Raw genomic sequence first — 16,170 nt, 5'->3', positions numbered from 1 at the left:
CGGCATCTAAAAAGGCTACATTGTCCATACTCTGACAGATGACGGGTGAAAACAGCTACCGACAGGTTTTCTGTCCACAGGAAGCAAGACAGAGTCAGTGGAATCATCTGCAATTATTGGTCTAATTTTAGTAGATATTTTAAAGTGTTTGTACCACACAACTCTCCTTATAGAATTCATTCATTATTTAGTCTTTATAATGTCCACTAATGGCTGTACAGGCAGTACAATGCACGGCAAAGTGTTTTAGCCTCTCCCATAAAGCAACAAGGAGTCTGGATGGTCCTGAGGTCCGGTCCCATCAGCAGAGAAGAATCCTCCTCCTGACCGCTAAACTTCCTGACAGGAAGATGAAAAGGACACCCACCGGGCTTAGGAGAAGTTCATCTTTTTCCTGATATAACAAAGTGAGAAAAGGAACGTTGTTGCTGTAGCCTTCCATTTGGCGGAGAATCAAAGTGGAGGCTTGTGCCTGGGGAACAAATGCACAACAGAAGCGTGCTGAAAACCAAAACACCACGACTGCAGAGAGGAAAAGGTGAGGCTTCTCCTTTCGACCCAGACAAGTACTCCTGAGACACTTTGAAAGCATCGCAGTATTGTCCTGCAGACTCACGGAACAGTGCTCTCTGATGAAAGAAAAGTGCTGCACTGGCTCCAACTGAGCCCTGAAGAAAAAAACAACACCATTTATGTCAGAAACATCTAGTACAATAAATTCTAATCTAATTTTATGAACGGAAAGTTATTACGTTACCTATTGTGTTTTCAGTGGTTTATATTTGCCGTCATTTTATAACACAAATGTGATAATATTATTTTTTCTATCTGCCAGTTGAGCGTTATGCAATCAACCAGTCATATAAAATAAAATAAACATGAGCAAAAGGCAGTAACAGAAACTGAAACACATGTATATTTTGCATTTATGCAACAATAAATAAAGAGATAAAACAACACATGGCTCATGATGTGATATGACACAGTGAGTGATCTCTGCTCTGGTGGCAACTCTGTCTAAGAATAAGATTAACCCAGTGAGGGAGGTCCCTCTAAAAATGTCTACTGGCATGACAGGCACTTGGCTTTGACTGGGAGTATTATCACTGTCCTGAAACTGACATGCAGTTGTTTCTATGTAGCTTTGATACACTTTGCAATAGCTCTACCGTTAAGACCTGGAACAGTGCAGCTTTCAAAAAAAACAACAAAAAAACAACAACTTTGCTTTGGCATCTCCTTGTTTCTCTTACACATATCGGACCATTGTGTTTGTGTGATATACATTCAACATTTATCTTACATAAAATGTAACATAATATAATAATGTGCCTTACATTGTCAATAAATACATGTTACAGAGCTCATCGTTGTCCATGGAATGCTGCTGAATGTTTACTGTTGGTTTTCCTTCCTGTGTCTTCGCGCTTCATAATTTCACGGCATAAAGACAGGAAGGCAATTTTGTGTACCTTGTATGTCGTGTTTGTACAAAACACATTAGTTGTGGAAACCTGAATTGTCCAGGGCCTGACCCTCAACTTCTGTTCCTTTGTGTGCAGATTCATCCACAATACTCCGATACTATAAGGGGGCGGTGTGTCTGTGTGTGTGTTGACTGTACTGCACTGTCCTCACATAATGTCCTACCATCCTGCTCACAAATCACTATTGTTTTATTAGAACATGATTTCTCCTGAGCGAATATGAATTCAGACTCAAGTATCCACCATCCCTAATCTACTTTCTTAGATTTAACAAAGTTTGTTCACATTATTAGATTTCAACCACAATGTTCCTTAGGACGACTCCTGCAGCTGGAACATCCATGTCATCCCCCGTCTGTTCTCTGTCCAACAGCAGTCTCGTTCTCCCTGTCTTTCTCTCTCGCTCTCTCCTGTCGCCTTCTGGTTTGTTTTCACTGCTCCCACGGCTTTGTCTTCTGCCTTGTACATTAGGCGTGCCGTAAAATTATTAATGTGGTGATCCACCCTTTGCATTCCTGCTGCTCTGCTCTGTCTGCGCAGGGCCAAGTTTCTCATACAGATCAATGCAGCAGGCTTATACAACAGGGGTGAAAATGTCTTTACTCTCAAGGACATTTTATATTGCAGATGCTCCCACTCTATATTCCACGGTGTGCTCGTAAAGTGGTGTTGACATCTTCAATGACACCCTTCTTTACTGCTGAGGTGCAGAAGGCAGGCGATAACACACAGACGTCATGTTGACGGTACAGCTCCTTTGTTGTTGGAAACATCTGGTGGAGGTCATCGCTTTCTGTTCTCGGGCTGCCATGGTAGAGATGGTTGTGGTAGTGGTGGTGGGGGCCTTGACCTTGCTCCGAGCATGTGCCCCCATACAGGTCTTCTGAAAAATGTCATGTTTCTGCTACATCAGTGTCTGTCAGTACAGGTTGTCCTTGGTGGTGGAAGTGTGTGTTGTGGTGGAGTCGTCGGGCAGCGAGCCCCGGCGGCCGGGCCGTGACCAACAGTGCAGCAGTTTCTGCAGCTCTCTGGACACGCTGCTGGAGAAAGCTGTGTAGATCCACGGGTTGGTGCACGAGTTCAGACTCGCCAGCAGCATCAGGATAGTGAAGGCCACTCCTGCAGTGGACACAGTCACGCACGCACACATGAGGAGACAGTAAAAACACATACAGTACATGTAGTAATTATACCAAATTGTGTTTTTTTTACACTGCACTTCTTACTTCTTGCAATATGTTGTATACATAGTTTTTTAAATTGTTAACACACTACATTACAGTACACTAACTATATGGTAATCGTGTAGTAATCATTTTGTAAATGGAAAGTAATATTATGGTAATACCATCTTCTTTCTTGAGTCATCACCAAATAATGGCTCGATAATAATGTCTAAAAATGTATGTGAGACATAAAGGAGGATTACATTTCAACTTTATAATAGAGTAATAAACATTTTTGATTCAGTACACTGATGATAACTTGTAGTAATTGCCATTATCAAACTGTTACCTGGGTATTTGTCTGTAAATAATGTAGTATCACTGTAATATTATCTATTACCACACTATTACTTTTGTTATTGCAGAAATGGAAATTAGAAATGGTAAACAAAATCAAACCCACAACCTTTGTGTTGAAAGACAACGTGCTCTACCACTGAGCTATCCTTCGCCCCAAATACAATGATATTACAGTCATTTAGCTCCTTATTACCATGTTGTTACTGAACTTTAATGTTAAGTTGAAGAAGTTGAAAGAAGCATACTGCACTTGTGCCTTAGAAAAATTTAAAATATACTGTATATATATATATATATATATATATAAAAGTGTGAACTGTTACATGTAGAGTTTGTGAGCTATAGGAGATTGTTCCTCCAGCTGTGGCCTAATCACATTACAGACCACATCTTTTTTCTGCTGTCTCTTATGAAACAACCATAAATCTACAAAACAGCTATTCAGATTGAATATAAACCATTTAGCATAATTGTTTTTCATTTTATTTCCTTTGGAAATTGCAAAAGGATAGTCTGTATCTCAGAGGGACAAAACCTTCCCTTTTCCATTTTTCTGTTAATGTTATGCTAATAATAAGTCTTATGTCATTAAGAAAACATTCTTATTTCACTGCGGCCAGTCGAGGACAACGGAAAAGGGCAAACTGATTTTTGGAATTCAAAATTGACGATAATCAAATTTTGTGCGAGCGTATGTGTGCACTTGTAGTTGCTGCCTCTTTCGGACCTTTTCTGGCATAAACACTGGCCACTGACACTGTCCTTACTGAGACCAAAGTCTGGTCCAAATTAGGCAACCTAACTGTAATTTCTTAGGAACTGGATTAGGTCTGGGCCTTGGATTTGAATTGTGGGTAGGTTAAGGTCAGGGTTAGGCATGAGCTGGTTATGGTTAAGGGTAAGGCTGACCAAATGATTGGAAGTCAGTGTAGTGTCCTTACATGGACAGGTGTGCGAATCTGTGTGTGTGTGTGTAGTTTTCTGCCAGTAAGGATCCTTCATGTGTATGCATACTTGTAGGTGACTGCATGTGCACTGTACATGTGCACTGTGCATGTGCCGGCTCGTCTGTGTGAGCAAGCTTACGTGGCTTGCTCTGTGTGTCTGCTTGTGATTTTCACAGTGTGCAATCTGCTGGCTCCGATTGTTGTTGATGAAATGTCCACATCTGGTTATAGTGCGGAGTCAGCAGAGGATATAAACATTTATTTACTGGCCCCAAGGTGTTTGTCTTTAGCTTCAGATCAGAGGATACAGACGGTCCATACTGTCAGGCTAAACCTAAAGCTTCACTTCCTTCATCTCTGGCTGCCAGTAAATACATCTCCAGATGCTGTTTGTGATGTCATCATTCAGAGGTTGGTAGTCGTGTTTATCTTTAGAATAATGACACCGTATTTAGACCGAGTATGGACAGCATTGATCAGAGGCTATAGTTCTTTGGCCGCTAAAAGGGCAAAACTGACCGAGGATCAATACATCTGAGAAAAACAACCCAAGCGATTCATCTTTCCTTTTTTAGTTTGTTTGTTTGAGGCTGAAATGCATGTTGCAAAGATAGAGCAACACTCGTTGCAATCAAGTCTTAACCACGCCATGGAACATGTATGTGACTGACCTTGGTCTGGAGGGTTGGGGTCCCAGGCTGCCCACAACTGAACGATGAAGAATGGTGACCAGCAGATCGTGTAGACAAGCACAATGACCAGAGTCATCCTCACTGTCTTGGACATGGCTTTGGTGATGCTTGGAGGTGGCGCGGTTGGAGGGGGAGAGGGGGCGTAGTCAAGGGAGCAGCGGGGTGAGTCTGAGGCCAGCTCGTGAGATGTGTAGGACTCTTGGCAATCATTGCTGTTCAGCATTTGCTGCTGCGATGGCGATGTTGTTGTTGTTGTTACATGTTCACCATGGCAGCTGTTATACTGAATAGCTGGTGGTGCATATTCATAACACTCACCCACTTGGCTGTTGTGTATGTTACTGTGAGGGCTGTTATTCGCACCCTTTAGCAGCTGAACTACTCTCCCATCCCTGCCCCCACCTCCGGATGTCCGTCTTCCTCTCTCCCTGCTCCTCTCATCCTCCTTTTTAAAGCCGTGGAAGCGGAAAAAGACTTCATTCTTTTTCATCTCTGCCATCACCACCCTCTCTGACTTCAGGTAGATATTGTTGTGAATCTCTCTGAAGATTCTTATCTGAAAGACAAGGATAATATCCCAAATTACAACTGTTTAATACGTGAAGCAAGACATTCCAGCATGCAAAGCTTTGTGTGCCTGAGGATTAAGTTTTATGTCTGGCTCATGTCACACTCCGATGCTTGTCTTTGCTCTTGTATAAAATCTTTTTTTACACTTTTTTTTCTTTCTGTAACAGTGACAGGAAACTTGATATGAAGGAGAGCTTGTGTAAGTCTTCACCATCAGCCATAAATCATGGCCGGACATTTATATAGCCTATAAAAACAACTATTTCACAACTCTGCTACAATAAGACGATCATAAAATTATATTACATTAGAAAAAAATCTCCTAATTCTCCTGAGCAACCAAAATAACAATTTGTAATCAACCAGTGAATGGTGATTCATACTTGCTTTCTTGCTATTTTTCCACTATTTTTTCTTTCAGAAATTGAGGATTCTTGCTGCCAACTGTTATTTCTTTTACTTTTAGGGGGGGCACAATTTGATTGAACTCTCCTCTCTAATTCACTGTTCCATGTGTTTCCAAGTTAGGTGCATGCTATTCAAATGATTTCCATCTGCAAAATCTACATCATATTTCTGAAAAAGAGGCCGCTCATTTTGAAATGTCCATCCATCCATCTCCTACCGCTTTATCCTCTGCATGAGGGTCATTCTGAAATGTGATGATGGAAAAAAGGAGTTTGGCACAGATCTGGTTCGTTCCACTTTCTAGCAGGGGGTTCTGAGTGGACAGATTTTCTGAGCACCCATCTCAGCAGTAGTCCTGAAAGCGCTGTGTTAATTAGGAGATAGAGCTGGACCATGGAAATATCTTTCCCTAAATAGAGCAGCAGGGCCGATGGGAGTCAGTCAAGAATACCTCTCTGCCATGAGATGCTACATAAAACCAACCACTGTCCCCCACGGGTTATCAAACAATGCCTGCCACATACACCCCCGATGAAAACAAAACAGCATTGCGTTCATGCCACATCCTTCAATACTAGATCATGCTGCATACAATAGTCTTTGTGGATGTTGCATGGAGATTGTGAGTCCGGCCATACTATTACCTGACAGATGGTAATGATGAGAGCAGGCAGGATGAAGACTGCCACCGTCATCCAAGTGATGTAGGCCTTCAGCCCCCACAGCTCAGCAAAGTGACCCCAGCATTCATACTCTCCAGGAGCCACTTCCGTGCGAGAGAAGATAAACACCTAACAGACCGAACAAAAGGAGGGTGGTCAGCACTCCCGCATACATGACTGTCAGCATCTTCCTCCATTAGCTGACCTGCAATGACCTCACTGAGCTAAAAACAGACCGGCACCTTGAGTTGTGCTGCAGAAATCAGGGTGTGATCGCCCACTGAGCAGAGTAAATCTGTGTGTGTATGGGCATGTGAGAGAGGGTTTTATTTTCCTGTGTGTTCACTCGTCCCTACCTGTGGTATGCTGAGGATTAGTGACAGAGCCCAAGCAACGATGACAGGGGTGTTCCAGCGGGACATGGCCCCCCCACGGTAGGCCTGCAAGGGACAGCAGATGGCATGGTGCCGGTCTACTGTCATGGCAACTATCATATAAGAGGAAGCAAACATGCCTACAATCTGCAAGTACTTGATGGACCGGCAAAGCAAGTCTGGTCCCTGAAACCTCTCCGTGATGTCCCATATCAGCTGGGGTAGAACCTGAATTTAAAGGAAAAGAAACATTTTTAATCCTTTGGTACCTACAAATGAGTAAACAAGAATAGGTTGTTGTTTTTCTATCACCTGATTTTACTACATTCATCTGAGTTCACCTGCACATTGATCCAAAAACAGCATAAATGAGCCACACTGTTAGTGCGCCATGTGACATGTTCTTTCATTGCCATAAACAAAAGCACTGTTGTTCATTTTGACTCAAACATGCACGTGTTTAAAGTTGAAACCACTAAAATACATTGGCCAGCTGATTTAGGACATTTCTGAAACATTATTGACACAACTGGGCCAGAGTTGTTTTGCTCTTTTACAATACAAAACATAAAGTAATTTACACAGACACAGACACACAAACAAACATGTTTTCCTTCACTGGCTCTACTAACTCCACTAATGTAGCTCATGATCTGACCTGAAAGAGGGCCACCACTAAGTCAGCCACGCACAGGTTGACCATGAACACATGCATGGGTGCATTTTGCTTCCTCCTCCTCAGCAGCACCCACAGGACAAAGCTGTTCCCCAGGGTGGTAAACGCCAGCACCACCCCGAGCACGGCGATCTCTGCCCTTGCCAGGCCCAGGTCCCTGGACCTGGGCTGGGGCAGCGTATGAGGTGTGGTGGTGGAACCATTCTCGGGGAAGATTCCGAAGAAGGATCCCCCACTGTGAGAAGTGTTGTATGAGTTCAGCTCAGACACAAAAAAGGACGAGGTTGAGGAGGAGAAGTTATTCCTTCCAGCAGTGACCAGAGAGGACGAAGCTAACCCATCCCAGTCTGTGTCCACGCTGATGCTTTCCATTCCTGTAAGACAAACAAAGTATTCATTTAAGTATTTTGTGGTGCTCTACATAAAATGGTCAGCAGGATTTAAGCTGATGCAGGGTCATGAGACTGTCTATGTTTAGATTTTATTTTATAAATCATTTACTTGTTTGGAATTATCAAATGATCTGCATCCCACCTGACCCCTTTATTACATTTCCATAATTTGCCCTTAGATTTGTCAGCTGAGTGATTTAATTGTCATCCTACCACTGAAAATACAAGCAAACACAGATCCTTTGGGGATACATGTTAATACATTAGCCTGTAGGAGCTCTTTGTTTTCCGAAGCATCTGCTGAATTGCTGAATTGGACTCTCAGTACCTTTGACAGCTATGATAGAGGTATAGGTAAATAAGTACTGGAAAATATCTAGCAATGTGCGCTGGTGGACGTGTCCGTTAGAAGCTGTGCTAGGTTTGGTGTAAAAAGGTTTCTTGACCTTTATGTTACTGTTAAATCTATAGATCATCGTTCACAACCTGGGACATCAAGGGAATATTTGTATGTGTTGTTGAGCCGAGAGAGGCTTGGATATATGTGGATGGAAGTGTAACCTGGATGTACGGCAAGTGGAAATAAATGTGCAAACCCTTTACATGACTCTTCCTTGCCTTGGAGATTGAGCAATTGAAACAGTACCTACGAGTCAAGCACATAGGAACCTGCCTACAGCTAACGACTTTGGGGGGCTTTGGAATTAAGTTTACGTTTGCCACTACATCAAGTCAAACCAATTTGGATCTGGATGCAGACACGATCACTCAAAAATCAGACAGAGCTAAAGGAGCTAATGGAGCTAATGGAGCTAAAGGGTCCGGAACGCCTATGCGATGCCAAAGAAGAAATGTCACAGGAACATGTAAATCAGGCAATACGTCAGAAAACTGGCTCTTTTCATCATAAAAGTGCAGATGTTGGATAGTTGTGCCCCTGGAAGCCAAAACAGTCGGAGACAGGCTAATGTTTTCGATGTTGCCCTGCTGCTTTTGCAGAGCTTGATGACGAGCTGACCATTTGAATCAGGTGTGTTGGAGCAGGGCAGCATCTAAACGCGCAGGACAGGAGTCCCCGAGGATAACAAGGACTGGGAAACACTGCTCAAGGTCATGCTTTCGTCTATTTTCTCTGCTGACAGCATTTCCTGTTTTATTTTGCCTTCACTGCTCTCTCTTGTTCCGGATACCGCTTCCTGACCTCATGTGTTTCACGCTGATGTGATTAACTTTTATGTCCTAATGAGAGACACCTGTGTCTCATTGTCTCCAATCTTGTTTGTTTTACTTATTCCAAAACAAACTGAGCAGGCATTAGTCACAGTTTCTATATATTGGGGTTTATTTATACCTGACTGAGTATTTTTGACCTCATCTGCCTCATCCGTCCTGGTTTGTTTGCTTGGCTGTTATTTGAATTCCTGAGTATCAAACTGTTTCCCTGTAGAGCCTTTTGTGACCCTTTTTCGACTCAGGAGTCCAGTTCCTCGTTACCAAAAGTCTCCAGCAAGTCCTGCACTATTTCCCTCCCACCTCATCACAAATGCGACTGCCTGTTAGACCTGCTCCACCTTTAGGGCTCCCCCTATAGACATCCTATAGCGTATCATATATACAGTACACCCTATCTCAGAGGGAGTCATTTGACAAATACCCCCTCAGCCTCCTTGAAGGCTGGAACTATTGTCCTTCCTCTTCACCAATATAAACTTAAAGAAACCCCATTCCTGCATTGTCATGTCATGGAATCAACACCATTAGCATCCAAAACAAGTAGTCCAACCCTTCCCATTTTGTTTTTCTTTAGCTTTGGAAGTTTCCAAGTTTGATCATAGAAATGCTTACCATCTGTTTAGATGGGAGGAGACGAGTTGAATACTGCTTTTAATGCTCCAGTGGTTAAGATAACACTGTGATGCCGTTCCTATTAACTAATGCACCAGCTGTGTTTTAAGTGCGGGTTAATGATGTTTTGCACAACATGCTTACCCAGAATGTTTTCACTTATTTTGATGACTCCTTCGTCTTCTCTCATGATAAAAAAAGCCAGTCCATGCGTAACAGACGTAAACACCCAGGCACACTCACAATCACACCTACCTTCACTTCAGAGTATTCAATTAACCTAATGACAATCTCCAGGTGCAAGTATCTGGGTGAAATGGAATTCGAACAAAGAACCTTCTCATTGTGAGGCACCAGTGCTCACAACTGCATCACTGTGCTCTGGAGCCGGCGTTCTTAATTGGTGAACTGGTTGAGACAGTCAAATAAAAAAAATAAAAAAATACGTCTGGAAACACACGGTACAAATCATGCCGCCATGTGAATGCTGTTATGCCCTGTGAATGTTGTTGTGTGTCTCCAATTTTGTAATAAGTGTTCAGTGTGCATGTTTGTCCGACTCAAAGCTTCCATTTGTGTTTGATGCAAATCCAATTCTGTTTTTTTTTTTTTTGCTTGTTTTTCTCAAGGTTGACTTGACAGCTTTCCCCTTCTATCCCACCACCTTTATACCTCTGCTCATGTAATGGCTCTCATCCCATCATTTTTGTCCCCCCCCACCCTCGCCATTCTCTCAGGCATTCTTTTCCTTCCGACCAGTCGCACTGTTGATCTCAATAAATTTTGAGTTTATTTTTCCTTGCTTATAAATAAATGGTTCAAAAGAACAGAAAGTTGATAAGATTGAGATGACAGAGAGATGTGGAGTCGTGGGATGCCGTGGGCACGCTTAGTCAAATAAACAGCATGTAGTAAAAACAAAGGGAGAAAGAAGGGCCCAAGATGAAAGAATGCAATACAGAGAAGGTTTAGGAAAAGAAAGAAAAAACTGCCAGAGATTGTAAAAGAATAAAGATAAACACAAGATGAGGAGAAAGAAGTTGCTTCAAGAGCTCTAAAGAGGCCTTTGTTCAGTTAGTCATCACAGAGTGTGAGTTGATTAAAACTATATTATTGTTTTATTTTGACTAATGAGCAAGGAGTGCTTAGGTATACATGCATGCTCAATGGGTGTCTGGATATTTTCCGTGTCTAAAAATAGAAAGAAGACTTTAGTCGATAGTATTGTGCAACTGAGTGTGACTAAAAAGACTTTACAAGGTTTCTGTCACTACTCTACTGAGACCTGATGGTCACTTTGCTCATACTAGTGTAGACGCCACTGGGCACGAAAACACAGCTGTCAACATGTGCCTTACATGCTGGCTTTGTCAGAGAAATGTATTTAGACAAATGCGTGACAAGCCAAGTCAGCTGGACCCTGAAGGTGTAGCCTAAAATGAGAGGCAGAGAATCTGAGCGGATTGATGTTTGAGAGAACCTTTGCTGCCACACCAGGCAACCACAACACCAACCCCACAACACCAACACTACAACCAAAACAAAACCTGTATTACTTTGATTGCTCAAATCAAAGCTAATCATAATCTTTATTATTATTATTATTATTACCTCTTTATTAATGTTTCTTTTTTTGAAGTTGTCCTTTAATTAGAGACAGTTTAGTTTAGACAACAGAGTCTTTTACCATCAAGGAATCTCGCGGCCTCTCTTTGTCGGGCCCTGAGGAACCTTGTGCCCCTCTCTGTAATTACAGCATCATTTATGAGAGGATTCTTTGTGCAGCCACAATCCTTTATGGTCTCCATATAATCTCATTATATATATATATTTGCCCATGTGACCAATTTCTTATATAAAATCTTCTCTTTCAAGTATCCCTTTGTCCATGTATAAGGACTTAGGGAAGCGTTATAAGACTGCGATCTAAGAAATTAATCCACCGTGTTACAGTAATGCAAAACTAATAGCCACAAATTTCATTCAATGAAATGCAATAAGAGGATTAACAACTGGCAGGAAGAACTTTCTGTAATGGTGTCAAGACTCCTCTGTGGAGAAAGTGCGTGAAACGATTTACTCAGAGAAAGTCTAGCTTCCATCTCCCGGAGCCTCTGGAGTCCACACATTATTATCTCCAAATACAATATGACCATGCCTCATTTGCATCGTGCATGAATCCAAAAAAAAAAAAAAATCAAGACAGTTTATGTTTAAATTGCTCTTTGTCTCCACTATAGGAGACCAATGGACAGCTCAAAACTTTGACATTTCCTGTCCACAGAGGGAATTCCTTCATCTGAGGGAACATAGAGAAAGTAAATGGATGCCGTTTAAGGTTCACTTTATAAACCCATGTCTCTGCAAATGTATTCTGCTTTGCTCTCTCCTTAATAACGCAAGCACTGCACAGCAGTACCATCTGTCTGATTGACTTAATGTAAAACACAAATTATTCCGTCTTTCTACTGGAAGGACTGTAGACACTGCTTTTAGTAGTTAGTGCAGAGTCTTGCTTCCTCCCTTTACTTTAAAGCTTTCACTCTGATTAATGACAGAGTCAATCCCTGCCTCTCCTTCCCCTCCAGAGGCTAACTGGTGTGGAAGCATCTTTCTTGTCGTCTCCATTCTGTTCCTGTTCCTGCAGCGCCTCAGGGCTGACAAAAACAGGTAGTTTCTATCCGCTAGAAAACATATAGCTTCCAAGCATTCACATCTTTCAGCATGTCCGTCCAGTTTTCTTGGTGTTCATACACGTTTTGGTAAAAACTATGTCATGTAACAGCTATTCCAAATGACCTAACTTTAGAGTGTGGTGTGACGTGAGGAGAAAATGTGGAAATTCTCTGTGATTGTGATTTAATCAGCTGACATGTCTAGGCTTAAGTCAGTTACACATTTCTAAGGTAAAAAGTAGCATGTTTTTGTCTTGTGTGTGAATGTCAGCTGTTTTCTTAGTTCCCTTTGACCACGTTTGACCCAATCTGATTAATGACACCCTCTCTTTCCTCATTAGCGTGCCTGTGTACACTCAAACATCCTGTCGCTAATTCCCCTTTGCTTCGTCCTTTTGTCTGTTTTCACCTTTCACCTGTTATTTTCATATGCACTTACACCATCTGCCCAAACCAACCCCCCCCCCCCAACGGCGTCGAGGATCACTCCCTCTCAGAAAGACAGGTTGTGATGTGTGCTGATTATTTTAGTTAAATTTTAATTATCGGCCTCATTAAAAGATCCTGGCAGATGAAAACACGACTAAAGTGGCCTGAACCACTTGCCATCTGAGCCGACTGGAAATTATTTTTCGAATCAAACATTATATTCACACCGTGTGATTTATGTGAGCCCTCATTCTCGTTTGTCTGCATGGGCAACAGACTTTATTTACAAGCCAATCAATGGATTGTTACACAATAAAGCCCCGGACGAGTCACGTGTCGTACATGGTGCACTGTGTGACACTGCAACTGCACGATAAAAGCAGATATGACCTTAAGTTCTTCTTCGCGGCGCACATATCAGTAATTTCACTCCCCATTTGCTGTCATATGCAGCATAAATCCACTCTCTGAAAAGTCCCTTCAATGACAGGTGGATGCTTGACATATAAGAATTTATGCTTTTCAGTCTGTACTGGTGTAATCGGATTCACACCTCTGTCTCCAGGAATCATTGTTCTCTTCCAGTGGGTGTCAGTCAGGTTCTGGTGTTCACCAAAGACCGCAGCCCCTATGAGCAACTAAAGTAAACACTTTGTTCTAATACTGTCTTGCCCGAAAAGCCCATTAAATGTTAATCATGTGGGACCACACCTCATTGCACACACTAATACAGTCATTACTTGCCCTCATGTAAGTTTGTGTGCGCTGCAGAACTCACTCAATGTTGTATTCACAAATGTCGCTGTGAGTTTGTTTCCATAATATGTCGACTGTTGGACAAAACTCAAAAGGTCTGGAGAGGAAGAAGGTCCAAGTCCCCTTATCAGCACTGATAAAGCCTGTTTAAAAGACGGATGGCTGTTTTTCTTGTTATGTATCATTAACCAGCATACTTCCAATGAGCATCTGCCCTAAACAAAACAGAGACCCTCTTCTTCACACATAACGATAAATAGTAAAGTTCAGTCCTGAGGAATGGAAACTGGGCCTCGGTGTAAAACCACTTCAGAAAACAAGCCCTGAGGTGTGAAGTTGATATGGTCTGATCCATGTCATACAATGAAATAGATACTATAACTGATTCCCTGTTAAGAAAAAGACTAAATTGAAACCCCCCCCTTTAAAAGTTGACTGTCCTCTCGGACACAAAAATGATTCGTTGGTTCCACCCCAGTGGATTTATGTAATCATACAAAAGAATTTACATTTGTGAAAAACCAACAAGACAAGCGCCACTGAGAATTCCCTCCTCAATCACAGCTTCACTGCTTTTTTATTTCCATTTTTATTTTGAATACAATATTTGAAAAGTCAGGCACTAATAAATCAATGAGCTTTGAAGACACATACTTGTGTGCACCACAAACACACGCACAGTCCGTGACCTCACGTCATTTTTTTCTAATCATCTGCAGACCATGGGTTTGTATTTTTGAAAAAATAAATAAAAATACAGGCTGGGATGACAAGAAACAGACACACAAACAGCCGTACATATACTGTACACACACAATGAGAAAGAACATCCCCCCCAGGTGAGTGTACTATGTATGATCCTGTCTCCTCTCACCTTGTTCTCAGTGCATGGTAAGCCTTTCTCATGCGTGTCCTTTACCCTTGGTGTGTTTTTGCTCTGCAATCGGTGACTATGGGACAAAGTATTAAGAGCTGTCACCAACACAATCCATTAACAGTAAATGATAGAGCAGATCACATTAACAATCTGACATCACCCTTGAGCTTTTTTTTCTTTCTTTCTTTCTTTCTTTCTTTTTTTTCACTCAGGGGAACATATGCATTTGCAATCACACTCTGCCATAAAATCTTTTCAGTCAAGCACCTGCAGTATGTCAGAGACACTCTCTATGTTAGGGCTGCAGCTATTGGGTTTTATCCATAAATTGCAGTAAGTTGTTTTTTTCTTCCCTTTTTGTCCACAGTCCAAGGATACTTGGACAGATACTTTGCTGGCTGAGAGAACCAACGTAACCAGAATTTCTTCTTTCTTTTTCTGGTCAGCAATTAAGTAATTAATTAGTAATCATTTAATTGCTGCAGCGCAATTTATAAACCAAATTACAAAAAGGAAGTGTATTGACTTCACGTAAGCTATTATAGTTTGAAAGTCATCTTAAGTTGACATTTTATCGCTTAAACAGATGACACTGCCAATATAAAGATAATATAAATCTAATATTTTTCCAATTATATTAAGTAAGTCAATTCCAATATAAAGATAATATAAATCTAATATTTTTCCAATTATATTAAGTAAGTCAATTCATAATCAACACATAAATTCATTATTACAGTTTGTTGGAACTAAATAACTTACAGTACATATGGAATAAAATTCTATAAAAATATAAATAATAACGACAACATCTCTGAATAAGAATAGGTTAATTAAAAATGTTAGCAAAAACATGTCATATGTTAAAATATCATATTAAAGTTAAGAAACCTAATTTATGGTACGCACAGAAATGACCTGATTAGACCGTAAACAAATAGCGAGTCGCAAGTTTAACGCTGAGTTTTCGCCGTCAAGAGAACAATTGCTACAGATGTGTTATTCAAAGTCAGGTGTATAATAAACTGTAAAGTTGACACGTGACACAAGAGTCATCAAGTCAAACAATGTCCAGAGAGTAAATCAAACGCGCTTACTCACAAATGGTCCACTTCAAAGATGCAGCTCCGCGACTAAAAGTTCCCCCGAAAATATTCACATCATCCGCGCTGTCACATCCAGCCTCTGTCCGCTGACAGTGAATGAAGCAGTGGACATCAGTGAGGTTTCATTAAAGCCAGATTAAAGCTCCTTTCTCACAAAGTTCCGTCGCAGGTGTGAGCGGCTCCTTTCACGGTATTCTCGTGGTGAGGTCCGTTTTCCTGCCTAATCCATTTGACAGCCGTGTGCGTACTGTGCCCCCGACACCAGCAGCAGAAATGAATATCAGCTCCGCGGGCTCTCACCTCCCCCTCGATCTCCTCCTCCTCCTCCTCCTGGGTCAAACAGCCTGTCCTCTAGGACTGAGGGTGGAGCCAGGATTGAAGGCAAGCTGTTAACATACCTATGAAGTGTGTGTGTGTGTGTGTGTGTGTGTTATTACTGGTCCTGACAAGCTCAGTGCTTATGCCAGTAACCACAGAGCTTGTCAGGACCAGTAGTCCTCATGAAGACAAAAACAAGTTAATAAGGGATTCTAATCAGGCACAACCTCATTTCTGAAGAATTGACATATTAGGGCCACACATGAAGGACATTCTTGCCAATTTTTTTTGCCATGACGAGATTAAAGACTACATTTTGAGAGTAAAGTAGGAATATCAATTAGAGATTTATGTCGACATGTGGATATTAAATGCGAAATTTGGAGAATAAAGTTGTAATATCATGTCGATATTAAACAGGAATTTCAAA

General features: G+C 41.5%; 1 protein-coding gene across 4 annotated transcripts; it reads right to left on the bottom strand.

The window, feature by feature from the left end:
* Positions 1–290: 290 nt before the first annotated feature.
* On the bottom strand, positions 291–15,712 carry LOC131468365 (vasopressin V2 receptor-like). 4 transcript variants are annotated; one of them, XM_058642495.1, is made up of 7 exons: positions 15,414–15,712; positions 14,314–14,389; positions 7,325–7,716; positions 6,649–6,894; positions 6,275–6,421; positions 4,632–5,208; positions 291–2,606 (listed from the first exon to the last, which is right to left on the bottom strand). In XM_058642495.1, the coding sequence occupies exons 3-7, from the start codon at positions 7,712–7,714 to the stop codon at positions 2,407–2,409; spliced, it is 1,560 nt and encodes a 519-aa protein (XP_058498478.1). In that variant the 5' UTR covers positions 7,715–7,716; positions 14,314–14,389; positions 15,414–15,712; the 3' UTR covers positions 291–2,406. The 4 variants fall into 4 exon arrangements, with proteins under 4 accessions (XP_058498478.1, XP_058498477.1, XP_058498481.1 ...); XM_058642494.1 differs by having other exon boundaries at positions 15,418–15,712; XM_058642498.1 differs by lacking the exon at positions 14,314–14,389.
* Positions 15,713–16,170: the final 458 nt, after the last annotated feature.

This window comes from Solea solea, chromosome 11, assembly GCF_958295425.1.
Source record: "Solea solea chromosome 11, fSolSol10.1, whole genome shotgun sequence".
NCBI classification, from domain to species: Eukaryota; Metazoa; Chordata; class Actinopteri; order Pleuronectiformes; family Soleidae; genus Solea; species Solea solea.
The sequence above is the reverse complement of the archived record's forward strand: the minus strand, read 5'-3'. Positions and strand labels throughout refer to the sequence as shown.

Coding starts and splice junctions, on each gene's coding strand:
- LOC131468365 (XM_058642495.1), bottom strand. CDS start 7,714: ATGGAAAGCATCAGCGTGGACACAGACTGGGATGGGTTAGCTTCGTCC. Junction 5,209..6,274: donor TCATCATTACCATCTGTCAG/GTAATAGTATGG, acceptor CTTGTCTTTCAG/ATAAGAATCTTCAGAGAGAT. Junction 2,607..4,631: donor CCCCAACCCTCCAGACCAAG/GTCAGTCACATA, acceptor TGTCCACTGCAG/GAGTGGCCTTCACTATCCTG.